Raw genomic sequence first — 18,412 nt, 5'->3', positions numbered from 1 at the left:
TGTATGACGGAATATCGGTATTAAGCGATCGCTGTTAACAGTCTTCAGCTAACTTAAAGGCCTACTGAAACCCACTACTACCGACCACACAGTCTGATAGTTTATATATCAATGATGAAATCTTAACATTGCAACACATGCCAATACGGCCGGGTTAACTTATAAAGTGCAATTTTAAATTTCCTGCGAAACTTCCGGTTGAAAACGTCTAGGTATGATGACGTATGCACATGACGTCGATGGTTGAAACGGAAGTATTGGGACGCCATTGTATCCAATACAAAAAGCTCAGTTTTCATCGCAAAATTCCACAGTATTCTGGACATCTGTGTTGGTGAATCTTTTGCAATTTGTTTAATGAACAATGGAGACTGCAAAGAAGAAAGCTGTAGATGCGATCTATGTATTCGCGTCTGGCTACAGCAACACAACCAGGAGGACTTTGACTTGGATAGCAGACGCACTATCCGACGCTATCCGCCGACCGCATCGATGATCGGGTGAAGTCCTTCGTCGCTCCGTCGATCGCTGGAACGCAGGTGAGCTTCGGTGTTGATGAGCAGATGAGTGTTTGCGTAGGTGGAGAGCTAATGTTTTTATCGTAGCTCTGTCGAGGTCCGTAGCTAAGTTAGATTCAATGGCGTCGTTAGCAACAGCATTGTTAAGCTTCGTCAGGCTAGAAAGCATTAACCGTGTAGTTACAGGTCCATGGTTTAATAGTATTGTTGATTTTCTGTCTATCCTTCCAGTCAGGGGTTTATTTCTTTTGTTTCTATCTGCAGTAAAGCCCGATGCTACCACGTTAGCTCCGTAGCTAAAGTGCTTCACCGATGTATTGTCGTGGAGATAAAAGTCACTGTGAATGTCCATTTCGCGTTCTCGACTCTCGTTTTCAAGAGGATATAGTATCCGAGGTGGTTTGAAATACAAATCCGTGATCCACAATAGAAAAAGGAGAGAGTGTGGAATCCAATGAGCCCTTGTACCTAAGTTACGGTCAGAGCGAAAAAAGATACGTCCTGCACTGCACTCTAGTCCTTCACTCTCACGTTCCTCATCCACAAATCTTTCATCCTGGCTCAAATTAATGGGGTAATCGTTGCTTTCTCGGTCCCAATCGCTCTTGCTGCTGGTGTAAACAATGGGGAAATGTGAGGAGACTTTCAACTTGTGACGTCACGCTACTTCCGGTACAGGCAAGACTTTTTTTTTCAGCGACCAAAAGTTGCGAACTTTATCGTCGTTGTTCTATACTAAATCCTTTCAGCAAAAATATGGCAATATCGCAAAATGATCAAGTATGACACATAGAATGGATCTGCTATCCCCGTTTAAATAAAAAAAATTCATTTCAGTAGGTCTTTAATACATACGTTTTGGCATTGCCCATTCCTGTGCAGCTATTGGACTGGAATATTTAATACTTAGTCTTTGGTAATTGGCAAACAGATCGAATCGAATCCTCTAAGGTCTAAGCAGACTATTTGGGGTAAGCCCCTGTGTCATCTTCTCTTAGCAAATCCAAAAAGAACTTGGTAGCATTCACTACTTTGTTGGCTAGCAGACTCGTTGTGTTTAATTGGAAGGCTGCAGCGCTTCCCTTCCACACCCGATATTCTTTATTTCCTTAAATTGGAGAAAAATAGGCTGGCATTGAACGGTTGTGCTGTCAAGTTTCAGAAGGTATGGGGTGGTTTCCTAAAATATGTAAAAAGGACTGATCTCAAATAAACCCAGTTTGAAAAGTAATTGAAAGGCAGACAAAGCCTTTTGTCTGCTTTTGTGTATTGCTGCACCGTGTTATGGACATTTAGGAGTCTGTGGCTTCATGTCAATATTTGCCTGGACTTATTTGACTGATGCATGGTTTTGTTTTTTTTTATATATTTTTTGTGGGTTACTTGTTTGGGGAAGAAAAGAACATTTCACATGTTTAATTGTATTTCTGGGCTGTATATGTAAAAAATGCAATAAACAAATAAATACAAAAGTGTGTGCGGCTCACTTTTAGTGGATTAAATCCACTCACTGACTACTTTATCAGGTACACCTGCACAATAAAACAAGGCAGTAGTAAAACTGCTCAGTAAAAGTAAATAAATGCACACATTCTCAGAAACTAATTTTCCCCATTCCAAAAAACTTCCATCCACACGAGTGGAGTTTACAAATCACACATTTCCAGCGGTTATGCACAATCTGGCCAATCAGAAGCCTGTAAAATCAGCCATTTCTTTTAACAAATTATAACACGTATGTCAATGTAGAGACGAGTTAATCATGCAGGACATTATCTTCAAAATCAGCGCACACTTGCATGGAGCCCAGGAAACATCATTACAGTTGTCCATCGCCATTTTGTCATTTGGATTTTGCGGCTTCACTCTATCGTAGGTTTTCAAAAAATATTTATGAAACACGGTCTTTGCTGTTTTGTATTTGACTATGGCCTATTAGTCAAATATATGCATATTTTAGAAAATGTTACATGTTTGGCTATATTTTTAGCATTTTCAAGCTTAGAAATGTCTTAATTTAATTAGCAAACAATTGGCAATTAATTTTATTAATTCATTTTAGTCTACCCCAGGGCAGCTGTGGCGACGAAAGTAGCTTACCACCACCAGGTGTGAATGAATGATGGGTTCTCACTTCTCTGTGAAGCGCTTTGAGTGTCTATAAAGCGCTATATAAATCTAATCCATTATTATTATTATTGTTATTAAACTAACAAATCTAAGGCACTGTACTGTATTGCATAGCAGATCATCAATACCATCATCAAACAAGGCGCAGTATTTTTACAGGTTAATGGCTTTTTTTTAAGAACTGTGTGTGTGAGTGTTTTCCTGAGTGTAATACTACTGTGCACTATGTCATATGTCCATCCATCCATTTTCTACCGCTTGTCCCTTTTGGTGTCGCGGGGGGTGCTGGAGCCTATCTCAGCTGCATTCGGGCGGACAAGTCGCCACCTCATCGTATTACAGTAAAGTATAGTTTTATTTTCTATTTTCAAAACAGGTGTGGAAGGTGCTTATACTATTACAAATGTATTTGAAAGGTCATAAACAGTTTTTTATGCTTTAACTATGAAAATATAAATTTATGAATAAGAATTCTGTACTTACTTTACAGAAATTTACTTCGGCGGTCCGGTCTGGAACCTTTTAACAGCGATAAACAAGAGGCAACTTTAATGTTTTGCTCGCCCGTTATTCAGTCAAAACATTTACCCTGATATTATACTGTATATTTAAGGTTTAAGGTTTCTTTATTGGTACCCGAAAGTACTGTAATGGTTGTGCAGATGGGAATTTATTCTCAATGTCTTTGCTGTACTTATCTACAGTTTACTTCATGTACCTACTTATTCTAATGTATGTTCTATGTATTCCTTTTTCTTACATTTATTTGAACATGAAAACCAAGTTCATTCCTATTTTATTGTTTTCATAAAATGTTGATCTCGTTTTCACCTTTTTTTTTCCCCTGCAGAAAAAAAAAGTGTAATTTTTCTTTTGACTTTATTTTTCCAACACCATTTTTTTCGCACAGCAAGTGAGCTAAATTTGAATAACAAAATACAAACAAACACAATTCGGTAAGTGCCAAAAACTGAACGATATGGTGGGGATAATTTATCAATAAATGACATGCGTCAGAAGAAGTAGGAATAAATAAGCTCGGCTTCTACCTACTCCTTTTCGAACATGTTGAATTGTGCAAATGTAACCGCATGATATTCCTGACTTTAACTTGTTAAGCGTGACCATACTTGCCAACCCTCCCGGATTTTCCGGGAGACTCCCGAAATTCAGCGCCTCTCTCGAAAACCTCCCGGGACAAATTTTCTCCCGAAAATCTCCCGAAATTCAGGCGGACCTGAGTGACGTGTCGACAGCCTGTTTTCACGTCCGCTTTCCCACAATATAAACAGTGTGCCTGCCCAATCACGTTATAACTGTAGAATGATCGAGGGCAAGTTCTTGGTTTCTTATGTGGGTTTATTGTTAGGCAGTTTCATTAAAGTCCTCCCAGCGCGGTAACAACACACAACAACAGCAGTCACGTTTTCGTCTACCGTAAAGCAGTTCGTCTGCCGTAAACAGCAATGTTGTGACACTCTTAAACAGGACAATACTGCCATCTACTGTACACGCATATGTGACAATAACATCTACGGCTTTTAGAGAGTGCAGTGCACAACTGCGCACACAACAAGGAGACGAAGCAGAATGCATCATCAGAGAGGGTGTTCAGCATGGTTAGAAAAATAGTGACAAAGAATAGAACAAGGATGGACAATTCAACCCTTAACTCAACAATGAGTAGATGAGTGTTATGTGTGTGTAATTGTGTAAATAAATGAACACTGAAATTCAAGTATTTCTCTTATATATATATACATATATATATATATATATATATATATATACACACATATACAGTATATATATATATATATATATAATAAAATAAATATACATATATATATATATATATATATATATATATATATATATATACATATATATATATATATATATATATATATATATATATATATAGCTAGAATTCACTGAAAGTCAAGTATTTCTTATATATATATACAGTGGGGCAAAAAAGTATTTAGTCAGCCACCGATTGTGCAAGTTCTCCCACTTAAAATGATGACAGAGGTCTGTAATTTTTTATCATAGGTACACTTCAACTGTGAGAGACAGAATGTGAAAAAAAAATCCAGGAATTCACATTGTAGGAATTTTAAAGAATTTATTTGTAAATCATGGTGGAAAATAAGTATTTGGTCACTTCAAACAAGGAAGATCTCTGGCTCTCACAGACCTGTTACTTCTTCTTTAAGAAGCTCTTCTGTCCTCCACTTGTTACCTGTATTAATGGCACCTGTTTGAACTTGTTATCTGTATAAAAGACACCTGTCCACAGCCTCAAACAGTCAGACTCCAAACTCCACTATGGCCAAGACCAAAGAGCTGTCAAAGGACACCAGGAAAATAATTGTAGACCTGCACCAGACTGTGAAGAGTGAATCTACAATAGGCAAGCAGCTTGGTGTGAAAAAATCAACTGTGGGAGCAATTATCAGAAAATGGAAGACATACAAGACCACTGATAATCTCCCTTGATCTGGGGCTCCACGCAAGATCTCATCCCGTGGGTTCAAAATGATCATGAGAACGGTGAGCAAAAATCCCAGAACCACACGGGGGGACCTGGTGAATGACCTGCAGAGAGCTGGGACCAAAGTAACAAAGGTTACCATCAGTAACACACTACGCCGACAGGGAATCAAATCCTGCAGTGCCAGACGACACCCCCTGCTTAAGCCAGTGCATGTCCAGGCCCGTCTGAAGTTTGCCAGAGAGCACATGGATGATACAGCAGAGGATTGGGAGAATGTCATGTGGTCAGATGAAACCAAAATAGAACTTTTTGGTATAAACTCAACTCGTCGTGTTTGGAGGAAGAAGAATACTGAGTTGCATCCCAAGAACACCACACCTACTGTGAAGCATGGGGGTGGAAACATCCTGCTTTGGGGCTTTTTTTCTGCTAAGGGGACAGGCCGACTGATCCGTGTTAAGGAAAGAATGAATGGGGCCATGTATCGTGAGATTTTGAGCCAAAACCTCCTTCCATCAGTGAGAGCTTTGAAGATGAAACGTGGCTGGGTCTTCCAGCATGACAATGATCCCAAACACACCGCCCGGGCAACAAAGGAGTGGCTCCGTTAGAAGCATTTGAAAGTCCTGGAGTGGCCTAGCCAGTCTCCAGACCTCAACCCCATAGAAAATCTGTGGAGGGAGTTGAAAGTCCGTGTTGCTCGGCGACAGCCCCAAAACATCACTGCTCTCGAGAAGATCTGCATGGAGGAATGGGCCAAAATACCAGCTACTGTGTGTGCAAACCTGGTAAAGACCTATAGTAATCGTTTGACATCTGTATTATAACCTTTGTTGGCAATAACAAAGTATTGAGTTGAATTTTTGTTATTGACCAAATACTTATTTTCCACCATAATTTACAAATAAATTCTTTAAAAATCCTACATTGTGAATTCCTGGATTTTTTTTCACATTCTGTCTCTCACAGTTGAAGTGTACCTATGATGAAAATTACAGACCTCTGTCATCATTTTAAGTGGGAGAACTTGCACAATTGGTGGCTGACTAAATACTTTTTTGCCCCACTGTATATACATATATATATATATATATATATATATATATATATATATATATATATATGAAATACTTGACTTGGTGAATTCTAGCTGTAAATATACTCCTCCCCTCTAAACCACGCCCCTAACCACGCCCCCCAACCACCTTCCCCCACCTCCCGAAATCGGAGGTCTCAAGGTTGGCAAGTATGAGCGTGACTCAATCAAATAAATCCACACACCAAAAGCTCATTGTTTAAGGATGAAAATCTGTGTTTGCATGTGCATGAGAGGCAGAAGCGCATGGAAAAATATGCCTAATAAAGTATCAGTACTCCTGTGCACACGTGTTTATTATTTTTGTGAGATGCATCGTGTCTTACAATGGTGAGGAGGCCAGAGGTGAGGCTGGAGATGAGATCTTTGCCAGCCCGAGCGCACACGATAGTGTTGTGCGCTCCGGAGACGGCCGGACCGTGATCGGCTGTCACCATGAGACACATCTCGATGAACTGGCAGGCGTATCTAGGCAACCTGCAACAAACACACCGCATCGTCATGTTGTCTTAGAAGTTTTTACCAGCCCCGGAAAACAACTGACCTCCTCTGGAACCAGAGAAGCCCCAGAGTTCCTCCCAGCCCAATTTCAGACTTGAAGACCTCGGTGATAGGCATTCCGGCGTAAATGAGCTCCTGCCCTCTCTCGTCACAGATGCTGGTCATGAAGGACGCAGGTTTACGGATAAGACCCAGCTCCTGCATGAAAAGAGTTGAAAAACATATTGATTAATTTGCAACAAGTTCAATCATTTTGAATGAAAAGAGTAAAAGTCAACATATTACGCACTCGTGCCCAGGAGTAGTCCATGGGAACAGTTGGGGGTGGCAGCTCTGGTGCAGGCTGGATGACTCCTTTGGTGACGAGCTTGTCATATTCACACCTGCATGCGTAGCAAACAAAGAGGTTATGCTTTATAGATTCATTTTGGAACAATAACATGAGCATGCACTGACTTGATGATATCCCCCAGCTCGTCAAAGCTCTTCGGTACAGAAGCGCCGGCCTCCTGCAGAGCTTTGTTCTTTGCCACTGCCGTCTCCGAAGCCTGGTTAGCACACGCTCCCGCGTGGCCAAACTGGACCTGAGGTGCACACAAGGCAAATCATCTAAAGCAGAAGTGTCCAAAGTGTGGCCTGAGTGCCCTTTCCGGCCCAATTTTTGTGTTTGCCATAGAAAAACTTTTTAATGATAAAAAGGGCATAAAAAAACAAACAAAATTAACGGATAGATCTGAAGTTGATCTACAGATTTAAACGTTGAAAGTCAAAACAATTACAAATAATGTATGACTTATTTTTAACACTTACGCATGGAGTACTTTTTGGATCCATGAGAATTTCAAAATCAGTGTTGGTATGAATTATTAACCTATTTAAAGCTCCTAAACATGCAAAATATTGCATCTGTTATGAAAAGATTTAGAACATGGATGAAGGAAAGAAGTATTTCAATTAAAGGTGTTAGTTTATGGAACAATCTTGAGAGTGAACTAAAACAATGTAAGTCTCCTACTGTATTAAAAAAAATTTAAAAGTCATGATGATGAAAAGAGAGATATATATATACACACACACACACACACACACACACACACACACACACACACACACACACACACACACACACACACACACACACACACACACACACACACACACACTATAGCTAGTCTTCTGAATTGAACAACAAATGTAACTGTATGAATATGGGACAGACATAAGTTGTACTTCTTTCTGCTCCTTTTCGTTCATTATGTATTTTAAATGTTATGTTGATTGTCCTTGTTTTACCTTAAATAAATGAAAAAACAAAAACAAAAACATAATAAATAATGACGTTTTGATTTTTTAATGTGTGGCTCTCAGTGGAAAAAGTTTGGACACACCTGCTCTAAAGCTTCTTCAAGCTGTAGTTGTCAGTCACATGGTTCTTACCTCCGAGGCGAACATGGTGGCGCAGGTTCCGATGCACCAGCACACCACAGGTTTGGTGATCCTGCCCTCTTTAATAGCCTGGCAGATCTTGTACTCCTCCGTGCCGCCGATCTACAACAACGCAATACCAGGACTCACTCAAAACCCCTCGGAGAAGTCAAGTCAATTGACGCCTCACCTCCCCCAGCACGACAATCATCTTCACTCCGGGGGTGTCCTGGTAGCGCAGCACGTGGTCAGTGAACACGGAGCCCGGGTACCTGTAGCACAGAATAAATCTTTTTTGTGGCAGCTTTTTGGGTCCTCCAAAAGTCTTGTAAGTGTTACATGCACAACAGCAGAGCATAGCGGAGACGCAACAAAGTCACATACCTGTCCCCGCCGATAGCCACGCCTTCAAAGACACCGTCGGTGGTGCGCGCGATGATATTGTTGAGCTCATTGGACATGCCGCCTGAACGCGACACGTACGCCACGCTGCCCGGACGGTACAGTCTGGAGGCCAGGATGTTGTCCAGCATTCCTCCCGTGTTGCCGATCTTGAAGCAGCCGGGCTTGATGCCCCCCACCTGGGATGACCGACACCCAGCCCACACATTAAGACCTCATTGACATTTTATAACAGCCCACCTATATAAGGGAGAATATGGTGCAAAATGTGCCCTAAAAGTTAATAGTTTTGGCTTAGGTTTTGCTCGGAAAAGATAAAAACCACAATGATTACTACGTATACCCAAACACATATTATTCCCTTTAGTTTTAATGGTGTTTGGATGTACCAGGTGCAGAGAGTAAAAGTGGACAAGAAAGTGTGTGCCCAACACATACAACAAGTTAACTTTCAATTTTGATCCATGCCAAGGCCAGGCAGCAAGATAGACAAAATCGTATGTGGAGCGCGACCATTTTAAGAGAATGCTTCAGACATTATTAGACGGCTCAGTCCGCTCTCCAGCGCAGTGTATTTTGTCAACAACTGTATGTGTGTAACGTATTTCTTGTGCTGAGCGATCATAAAACGGCTGCAAAAGACGCACTGGCTGAGGCTCCAGTAGCCCCGCCTCCTGCACCCCGCCGTAGAATTGTTATATCAACTAAAGCCCACACTTAAACTTTCCACGTGCAAGATTGAATCTATTTAAAAAAGTTATTTCATAAGAAGCCAAAAAGTGCAAAAACAATAATGTTCGTGTTGGAGGAGTTGTGAATGACTGCAGGGCCACAACATTATATACACCTGCAGACTGCAGGTGTATCTAATTCACAACTCCTCCAACACGAACATTATTGTTTTTGCACTTTTTGGCTTCTTATTAAATAACTTTTGTAACCTATTTTTATGGGCTTTACTATTTGTGATGTTAAGTTCCTGTTATGCGCTGTTATACAGTATATGCCTTGAGCTCTTATTTTGAAGGCGCCAAGAGCGGAAGTGATGACATGTTGTAGTGGAGCGGAGGCTTTTGAAAGAAGGTAAATAAAGTGGTCCTCGTGTAAACTGGAGCCTCCGTGTTTGTTATTTTGTAGTTTCATACAGTATAGGCGACATTTATAAACCCTCTGTTACACTTTTTTAAATAGATTCAATCTTGCACGTGGAAAGTTTAAGTGAGGGCTTTAGTTGATATAACACACCCGTCAGGGGGTTCATTAATCCAGCACAACAGCGGCGAATGGACTTTATTTATAAGTAAAGGTAAGACCATAATAACGTTTTTTTTATAAAATGTGCTTTTTTGTGTGCTACAGTTTGTATGTGTAAAGTTAAAGTTAAGTTAAAGTACCAATGATTGTCACACACACACTAGGTGTAATGAAATTTGTCCTCTGCATTTGACCCATCCCTTGATCACCCCCTGGGAGGTGAGGGAAGCAGTGGGCAGCAGCGGCGCCGCGCCCGGGAATAATTTTTGGTGATTTAACCCCCAATTCCAACCCTTGATGCTGAGTGCCAAGCAGGGAAAAATGCTGGTATGAGCTTTTAAACATAACCCGTTAACTGCTGCCAATCAAATGGTGAATAAGATACTCTTTAGGGTTCATATGTTTGTAAATCTGACTGTGTTGACTAGCCATCAACCTCACCGCACGTCACTGCAAAGCGTGCACCAGTAGTTGACAATATTGTAACTCTCCAACAGTTTTTTTTTTTAACTTTGAGATACTGAATTTGGGTTTTTATTCACTGTAAATCATAGTCTTTAAAATGACTAGGACATTTAAAAATAACTACTTTTTGAGTTGAACTCATTTTTTATATTTGAAATCATTGATATGTGCCTGTGCTTGTAAATATTTTTCACATGTCAGTCCATATTTGTTTAAATCTTAAGGCTTTTTAAGGGCACCCTGCATCTGTCCCACTAGACACACCAATAAACTTGTTCATAGGTGTATAATAAAACTCCTGATAGAAAGTCGCCGTGTTTTATTTGTTATGTGTTTGTTACATGTGACAATGCACATTAATGAACATAAACCATGTAAATGTGTCAGCTTCTGGCCAAAAGATCATTTCCATCTGCATTCCCCAAAGGATTACTTCATCGCAAAGAAGCAGGCTCAGGGCTCCCACAAATTCAGCGTTGTGGTGAGTTGTATTTTTCATGCACTTATTTTTGCTTTATTTATCTGCCACACGTGAAAGGTAGGTCCGTGAAAATAATGCCTACATTAACCCGGTCCCTGGTGCAAAAAAGGCTGGGGACCCCTGCATTATAGTATTTTATTTATTATGTTTTGGGGAAATCTGTGATTTTTAAAAACATAATCATACAATATATGTATCCACAATTTTTTTTACAAATCTAAGTCATCTTTTTACATAGAAAAGCAGGCCTGAGTTTGACTGTTATGTTAAAAGTACGTACACATTTATTGACACATATACTACATTATTTTGCCCCGAACTGTGATTTTTACACATCTGTACCCCGCCTTCCGCCCGAATGCAGCTGAGATAGGCTTCAGCACCCCCGCGACCCCGAAAGGGATAAGCGGTAGAAAATGGATGGATGGATGGATGGATACACCATGAAGCGATGCTGCGATCTTTATGTTTAGACCAGTGGTTCTTAACCTGGGCTCAGGGGTTCGGTGGAGGTCAAGACACACCCGACTCATCGTGTAATTAAAAACTTCTCCCTATCAGCGTATTGCAGATACGACAACAGCAGAAGTCACACTCATTTGCAGGTGTGTAATTTGTTGTGAGTTTATGCACTGTGTTGGTTTTGTTCTTTGAACAAGGTGATGTTCATGCACGGTTCATTTTGTGCACCAGTAATAAAACATGGTAACACTTTAGTGTGGGGAACATATTCACCATTAATTAGTTGCTTATTAACATGCAAATTAGTAACATATTGGCTCTTAACTAGTCATTATTAAGTACTTATTAATGCCTTATTCGGCATGGCCTTATTATAACCCTAACCCTCTAACCCTAGCCCTAACCAAATAACTCTAAATTAAGTCTTTGTTACTTAGAATATGTTCCCCTAGTGCAGGGGTCGGCAACCCGCGGCTCCGGAGCCGCATGCGGCTCTTTGATCACTCTGATGCGGCTCAGCAGCTTACTTGCTGAACCCCCCAACTTTACCGTGAGACTTCCGGATTTCAGTGCCTCTCGCAGAAAACTCCCGGGATTAATATTCACCGATTTTCACCATTACGGCTATATTAAGGGCGTGCCATGATGGTACAACATTTGGCACCCTCTACAATCTGTATTAACAGCGTGCCAGCCCAACACTTGTTATACAATATACATCTTCTGCTTGCACACGAACGTGACAGCAAGGCATACTTGTTCAACAGTCACACAGGTTACACTGACGGTGGTCATATAAAACAACTTTAACACTCTTACTAATAATGCGCCACACTTTGAACCAAAACCAAACAAGAATGACAAACACATTTCGGGAGAACATCTGCACCTTAACACAACATAAACACAACAGAACAAACACCCAGAATCCCATGCAGCCCTGACTCTTCCTGGATACATTATACACCCCCCCTCCCCTCTCTGGGCGTCGGTTGAGGTGGGCGGGGTTTGGTAGCGGGGGTGGGGGGGGGGGGGGGGTATAATGTATCCCGGAAGAGTCAGGGCTGCATGGGATTCTGGATGTTTGTTCTGTTGTCTTTATGTTGTGTTACGGTGCAGATGTTCTCCCGAAATTTGTTTGTCATTCTTGTTTGGTGTGGGTTCACAGTGTGGCGCATTATTAGTAAGAGTGTTAAAGTTTTTTTGTGTGGTTGTGACCTGTGTGGTTGTTGACCAAGTATGCCTTGCTTTCACCTACGTGAGCAAGCGGAAGCCCCATACAACGTGTGGCTGATCAGGCACGCTGGCTGTAGTGGGTGCTAAATGCTGTACCATCACGGCACGCATGACGCTGAGCCATTAATATAAAACCCGCGTGCCGCACCAGCTTTCAAATTCCACATAAAGGTGTGGGCAGCGTGTCTGAGACCCCTGATTAATACATAGCACAAAGCAAAAAAAAAAACTTTGGATGCAGTGTTATTTCATTTAAAATTTCAAAAAAAATTTGCGGCTCCCATTGTTTTCTATAATTTGTGAAACTGGTCAAAATGGCTCTTTGACTGGTAAAGGTTGCCGACCCCTGCCCTAGTGTCCAAAAAACTCTAAATTAAGTCTTTGTTACATTGAATATGTTCCCCTAGTGTCCAAAAAACTCTAAATTAAGTATTTGTTACTTAGAATATGTTCCCCATACTAAAGTGTTACCAAAAACATATAACTTTGTCTTGAATTTGAAAAAAAAACATCATTTTATTTTTCACTAAAGAAGGGTTCGGTGAATGCAAATATGAAACTGGTGGGGTTCGGTACCTCCAACAAGGTTAAGAACCACTGGTTTAGACTATTCTCTTTGGTAAAATAAAAAATGTTTATATTGTCTTTTGTTGCTCTTATACAATGAAAAAGTTAATTGTGTCTACGGCTGCTGATTAAAATGTCATTTCAAAGTCCTTTCTTGCTGTATGTCAACTCTCTTGACTTATGCCCAGACGCAGATGAGGAATAATCTCCCTTTTGTTTATTATTATTATTATTATCATTATTATTTTATTTTTTTTCTCTCGCTCCCCTTTCAGCCTGTTTGTCTGTCTCTGGCCTCGCATGTGTGTATGTATGTCTTTGTCGTCTTACTTGTTATATGATTGTGCCATATGACCCTTGTTTATGTGACCTGAGTGGGGTAGGAGGGTGGGTGGGTGGGTGGTTTGGGTTTTAAGGGAAAGGGTGTGAATAATTTACTGACTTTAAAAATTTAACTGTTTCCACTTGCACTTTTTTCTGTCTATTTGAAAATGCCAATAAAAAAAGTTGGATTAAAATGTCATTTCAAGGCATTATGGCGAGCACGAGAAAGAGATTGGACTCACCGTCGCTGGTCCAATGATTGTGACTCCCTTCTCGTCAGCCGCCTTGATGATCTTCCTGGTGTGGGCTTCAGGGATTCCCTCAGCTATGATGGCGATAGTGTGAATCTAAACATTAAAACAAAAGTGTGAAGTTAATAATTTTTTCTTGCTCAATTAAGTCCTCGTTGTACTACGTTGCGCACCTGCGGGTACTGCAAGGTCTCCATGGTGCTGTCAAAGGCCGAGCGCAGAGAGGCAAAGCTGATGAGCACGTCCACGTCCGCGTTCTTCTTCATGGCGTCGCTCATGTTCTTATACACGGGGATGAGGATCTCCTTGTGGCCCCAGTAGAACTTCTGCTTGTGGTCTCCGCTGCAAGGAAGCAGGGTTGAGCATGACGTATTGTTGTGCGATATCAAATAACAATGTTATGACAGTGGGAGAGAGAGTTTATTACGTGAAGGGGTACACCATGGCGGCCACTGAGGGTTCGTCTCTGGAGCAGACGTAGTCAAAGTCCATCATGCCCTGCACGGCACGCGTCTGCATGCCCCACACGATGGACTTTGTGTGTTTGCTGAACAGCGTGGTTGCCTTGACTACAAGGAGATAATTTTATCATTATATTCATTTTTAACTACTATTTTTCTAATGTAATATTTCATTATTTCAATAATTACAATATACTTTAGTGCAGAGGTCTTCAACAGTGGGTTACCGCAGGGGGAGGTCATGAAATGTTTGGATTAAACTTATACATATTATTAGTATTTTAAATGCTTTAAAATGTAATATCAGAAATTATCTGTATCGGGTTCAAAATTATCGGTATCGGTTTCAAAAAGTCAAATGTATGACTTTTTAAAACGCCGCTGTGTAAACGGACGTAGGGAGAAGTACAGAGCGCCAATAAACCTTAAAGGCACTTCCTTTGCGTGCCGGCCCAGTCACATAATATCTACGGCTTTTCACACACACACAAGTGAATGCAAACCATACTTGGTCAAAAGCCATACAGGTCACACTGAGGGTGGCCGTATAAACAACTTTAACACTGTTACAAATATGCGGCACACTGTGAACCCACACCAAACAAGAGTGACAAACACATTTCGGGAGAACATCCGCACCGTAACACAACATAAACACAACAGAACAAATACCCAGAACCCCTTGCAGCACTAACTCTTCCGGGACGCTACAATATACACCCCCCCACTACCCCCTACACACACCCCCCCACCTCAACCCCGCCCACCTCAACCTCCTCATGCTCTCTCAAGGAGAGCATGTCCCAAATTCCAAGCTGCTGTTTTGAGGCATGTTAAAAAAAAATAATGCACTTTGTGACTTCAATAATAAATATGGCAGTGCCATGTTGGCATTTTTTTTCCATAACTTGAGTTGATTTATTTTGGAAAACCTTGTTACATTGTTTAATGCATCCAGCGGGGCATCACAACAAAATTAGGCATAATAATGTGTTAATTCCACGACTGTATATATCGGTTGATAACGGAATCGGTAATTAAGAGATTAATCAGAATATCGGATATCGGCAAAAAAGCCATTATCGGACGCACACACACATATATATATATATATATATATATATATATATATATATATATATACATATACATATATATACATATACGTATATATATATATATATATATATATATATATATATATATATATATATATATATATATATATATGTATATGTATATGTATATATATATATATATATATATATATATATATATATATATATATATATATATATATATATATATATATATATACATACACACACAAACATATTATTCCTCCTACATTTTTTCCACAAATCTAATGTCTTTAAATACACATTAAGATTGGTTTATAAATGGCAGTGACATGGCCACCCTACTCACTCTACCTTGCAGGTTTGAAATAAATAATTATTTATACTATAGTGAATGCAGCTGAGATTGGCTCCAGCACCCCCCGCAACCCTGAAAGGGACAAGCAGTAGAAATGGATGGATGGATGGATATCATAATAATCTTAGCATTTAAGGTAGATAGCTACTGCATTAGCGGCACTATACTGTATTTTTTAAATAATATGTTAGTATTGCACAAGAACAAGGTAACTTTAGAATCAGTTTAATTTAAAACAGTTTATACAAGGTATAAAAGTAGGGCGTCGACGCTCCATCTCGCCATCAGTTTGGGATCCTTGGCCTGGAAAACGTTGCAAACCCCTGCTTTAGTGCAATTAATTTCCTTTTTTCTGATATTTTCTTGCTTTTTTTAATTCAATCCAATTATTTAATTTGTTATTTTTTGTTGTTATTTTATTATTTTTTACTGCAACCTAAAGAGATTGACTATTTTAAGGAATTTGTTTTAAAATATTTAATTAATATAATTGTATTATTTAATTGCAGTACATTTTACATTTATCAAAATAATACGGTTTTATTGTGAGTGAGGTCTTTTTTTTTTTACGCCTGAAGAGGGAGCTCAAACAAAAACTAAAAACAAATGCCAAACATGTGTAATACAGAAAGTTTACAATTTTAAAAATATATTATGCATTTCATGAAATATGTTAATCAGATTTGCTTTCTGTGCTCAGTGGCTATCAAAGTTTTTAATGTGTGTGTTTTTAGGTGTCCTGTTAAAGAAAACAGTTTCTGTTCAATAGAAGGGAAGAAAGACCACGTTGTTTACTAGATATCACTCCCCTTACTCTTTGGGGTTATGTTAATATATGATATTATGTATCGAACAAAGGTAAATAGATTGATTACTTTAATAATCTTCAAAAGAAATGCACATGGGTCATTAACACCCTTAAGCAAAAGCAACTATGTCAGAAATAGAAAATAATTAAGTGGCGTATTGATAGAGGTGTATTACATGAAGCAAAAAAAACCATCTAATCCTCATTTTGTAATAATTCTCGTAGATACACATTTGTTAAATTGTAAAGATACTTCATGTCAGTGTTTCTCAATTATTTTCTGTTACGCACTCCCTTAAAAGAAAAAACATTTCACAACCCCCCAAATTCTCCGCTGCGACTATCATTTGTCAATAAAATTGTTATAAGTAGACCCCAGCTTAAGATTGTATCCTTATAAACGTTAAAGTAAACAAAAATAGAAAAAAAATAGATCAACTTACAACAAATAATAATTTTCTTATTAACTTTAGTTATTAACATTGTTTAGTCTGTAAATATTTAAAGTGCATCAATTTGCCTGAAATACAAATAAAAATCCTTATTTATTATTTATTTGTTGATCGGCTTGAGCCATTTGATACTAAAAATGCAATCAATAAATCATAAATTCAAATTTACCCAAGAACACAATATGTAAAACACACTTTAGTCTACAAAACAAAAATGAATGCACAATTTGTGCTAAATTATTATTTTTTTTAAATAATAATGAGGAAGTCAAGATTAATGGCTACAATGTTTTGTAGTGTACGGCTTTTTGTAGCAGGGTTTAAAGCATGATACTGATAAAGCATGTTCCCTAGGGCAGGGGTCGGCAACCCGCGGCTCTAGAGCCGCATGCGGCTCTTTAGCGCCGCCCTAGTGGCTCTCTGGAGCTTTTTCAAAAATGTATGAAAAATGGAAAAAGATGAGGGGGAAAAATATATTTTTTGTTTTAATATGGTTTCTGTGGGAGGACAAACATGACACAAACCTCCCTAATTGTTATAAAGCACACTGTTTACATTAAACATTAGAGATGTCCGATTATATCGGCCTGCCGATATTATCGGCCGATAAATGCGTTAAAATTTAATATTGGAAATTATCGGTATCGTTTTTTTTTTTTATTATCGGTATTGTTTTTGTTTTTTTTAATTAAATCAACATAAAAAACACAAGATACACTTACAATTAGTGCACCAACCCAAAAAACCTCCCTCCCCCCATTTACACTCATTCACACTCATTAATACAAAAGGGTTGTTTCTTTCTGTTATTAATATTCTGGTTCCTACATTATATATCAATATAGATCAATACAGTCTGCAAGGGATACAGTCCGTAAGCACACATGATTGTGCGTGCTGCTGGTCCACTAATAGTACTAACCTTTAACAGTTAATTTTACTAATCTTCATTAATTACTAGTTTTATGTAACTGTTTTTATATTGTTTTACTTTCTTTTTTATTCAAGAAAATGTTTTTAATTTATTTATCTTATTTTATTAATAAAAAATAAAAAGTAACTTATCTTCACCATACCTGGTTGTCCAAATTAGGCATAATAATGTGTTAATTCCACGATTGCATATATTGGTTGATATCGGTATCGGTTGATATCGGTATCGGTAATGAAAGAGTTGGACAATATCGGAATATCGGATATCGGCAAAAAGCCATTTTCGGACATCCCTATTAAACATGCTTCACTGATTCGAGTATTTGGCGAGCGCCGTTTTGTCCTACTAATTTTGGCGGTCCTTGAACTCACCGTAGTTTGTTTACATGTATAACTTTCTCCGACTTTCTAGGACGTGTTTTATGACACTTCTTTTTCTGTCTCATTTTGTCCACCAAACTTTTAATGTTGTGCATGAATTCACAAAGGTGAGTTTTGCTGATGTTATTGACTTGTGTGTAGTGCTAGTCAAGCATATTTGGTCAGTGCATGACTGCAAGCTAATCGATGCTAACGTGCTATTTAGGCTAGCTATATGTACATATTGCATCATTATGCCTCATTTGTAGCTATATTTGAGGTCATTTAGTTTCCTTTAAGTCCTCTTAATTCAATTTATATCTCATGACACACTATCTGTATGTAATAT

General features: G+C 39.0%; 1 protein-coding gene across 3 annotated transcripts in view; it reads right to left on the bottom strand.

Annotated features, from left to right (window-relative positions):
• aclya (ATP citrate lyase a) overlaps positions 1-18,412 on the bottom strand; it is a 72,642-nt gene that overhangs the window by 5,514 nt on the left and 48,716 nt on the right. For all 3 annotated transcript variants that reach the window (XM_061981858.1, XM_061981859.1, XM_061981860.2), the window contains 10 exons: positions 14,040-14,181; positions 13,786-13,954; positions 13,604-13,708; positions 8,555-8,751; positions 8,361-8,442; positions 8,183-8,293; positions 7,202-7,329; positions 7,035-7,128; positions 6,789-6,943; positions 6,571-6,721 (listed from right to left, as the gene is read on the bottom strand). In XM_061981858.1, coding sequence (XP_061837842.1) covers positions 6,571-6,721; positions 6,789-6,943; positions 7,035-7,128; positions 7,202-7,329; positions 8,183-8,293; positions 8,361-8,442; positions 8,555-8,751; positions 13,604-13,708; positions 13,786-13,954; positions 14,040-14,181 — 1,334 coding nt within the window. The remainder of the gene's footprint in view (positions 1-6,570; positions 6,722-6,788; positions 6,944-7,034; positions 7,129-7,201; positions 7,330-8,182; positions 8,294-8,360; positions 8,443-8,554; positions 8,752-13,603; positions 13,709-13,785; positions 13,955-14,039; positions 14,182-18,412) is intronic.

The sequence above is a fragment of the Nerophis lumbriciformis genome, linkage group LG24 (genome assembly GCF_033978685.3).
Source record: "Nerophis lumbriciformis linkage group LG24, RoL_Nlum_v2.1, whole genome shotgun sequence".
Lineage (NCBI taxonomy): Eukaryota > Metazoa > Chordata > Actinopteri > Syngnathiformes > Syngnathidae > Nerophis > Nerophis lumbriciformis.
Note: the sequence above shows the minus strand (reverse complement) of the source record. Positions and strands in the feature narration are given on the sequence as shown.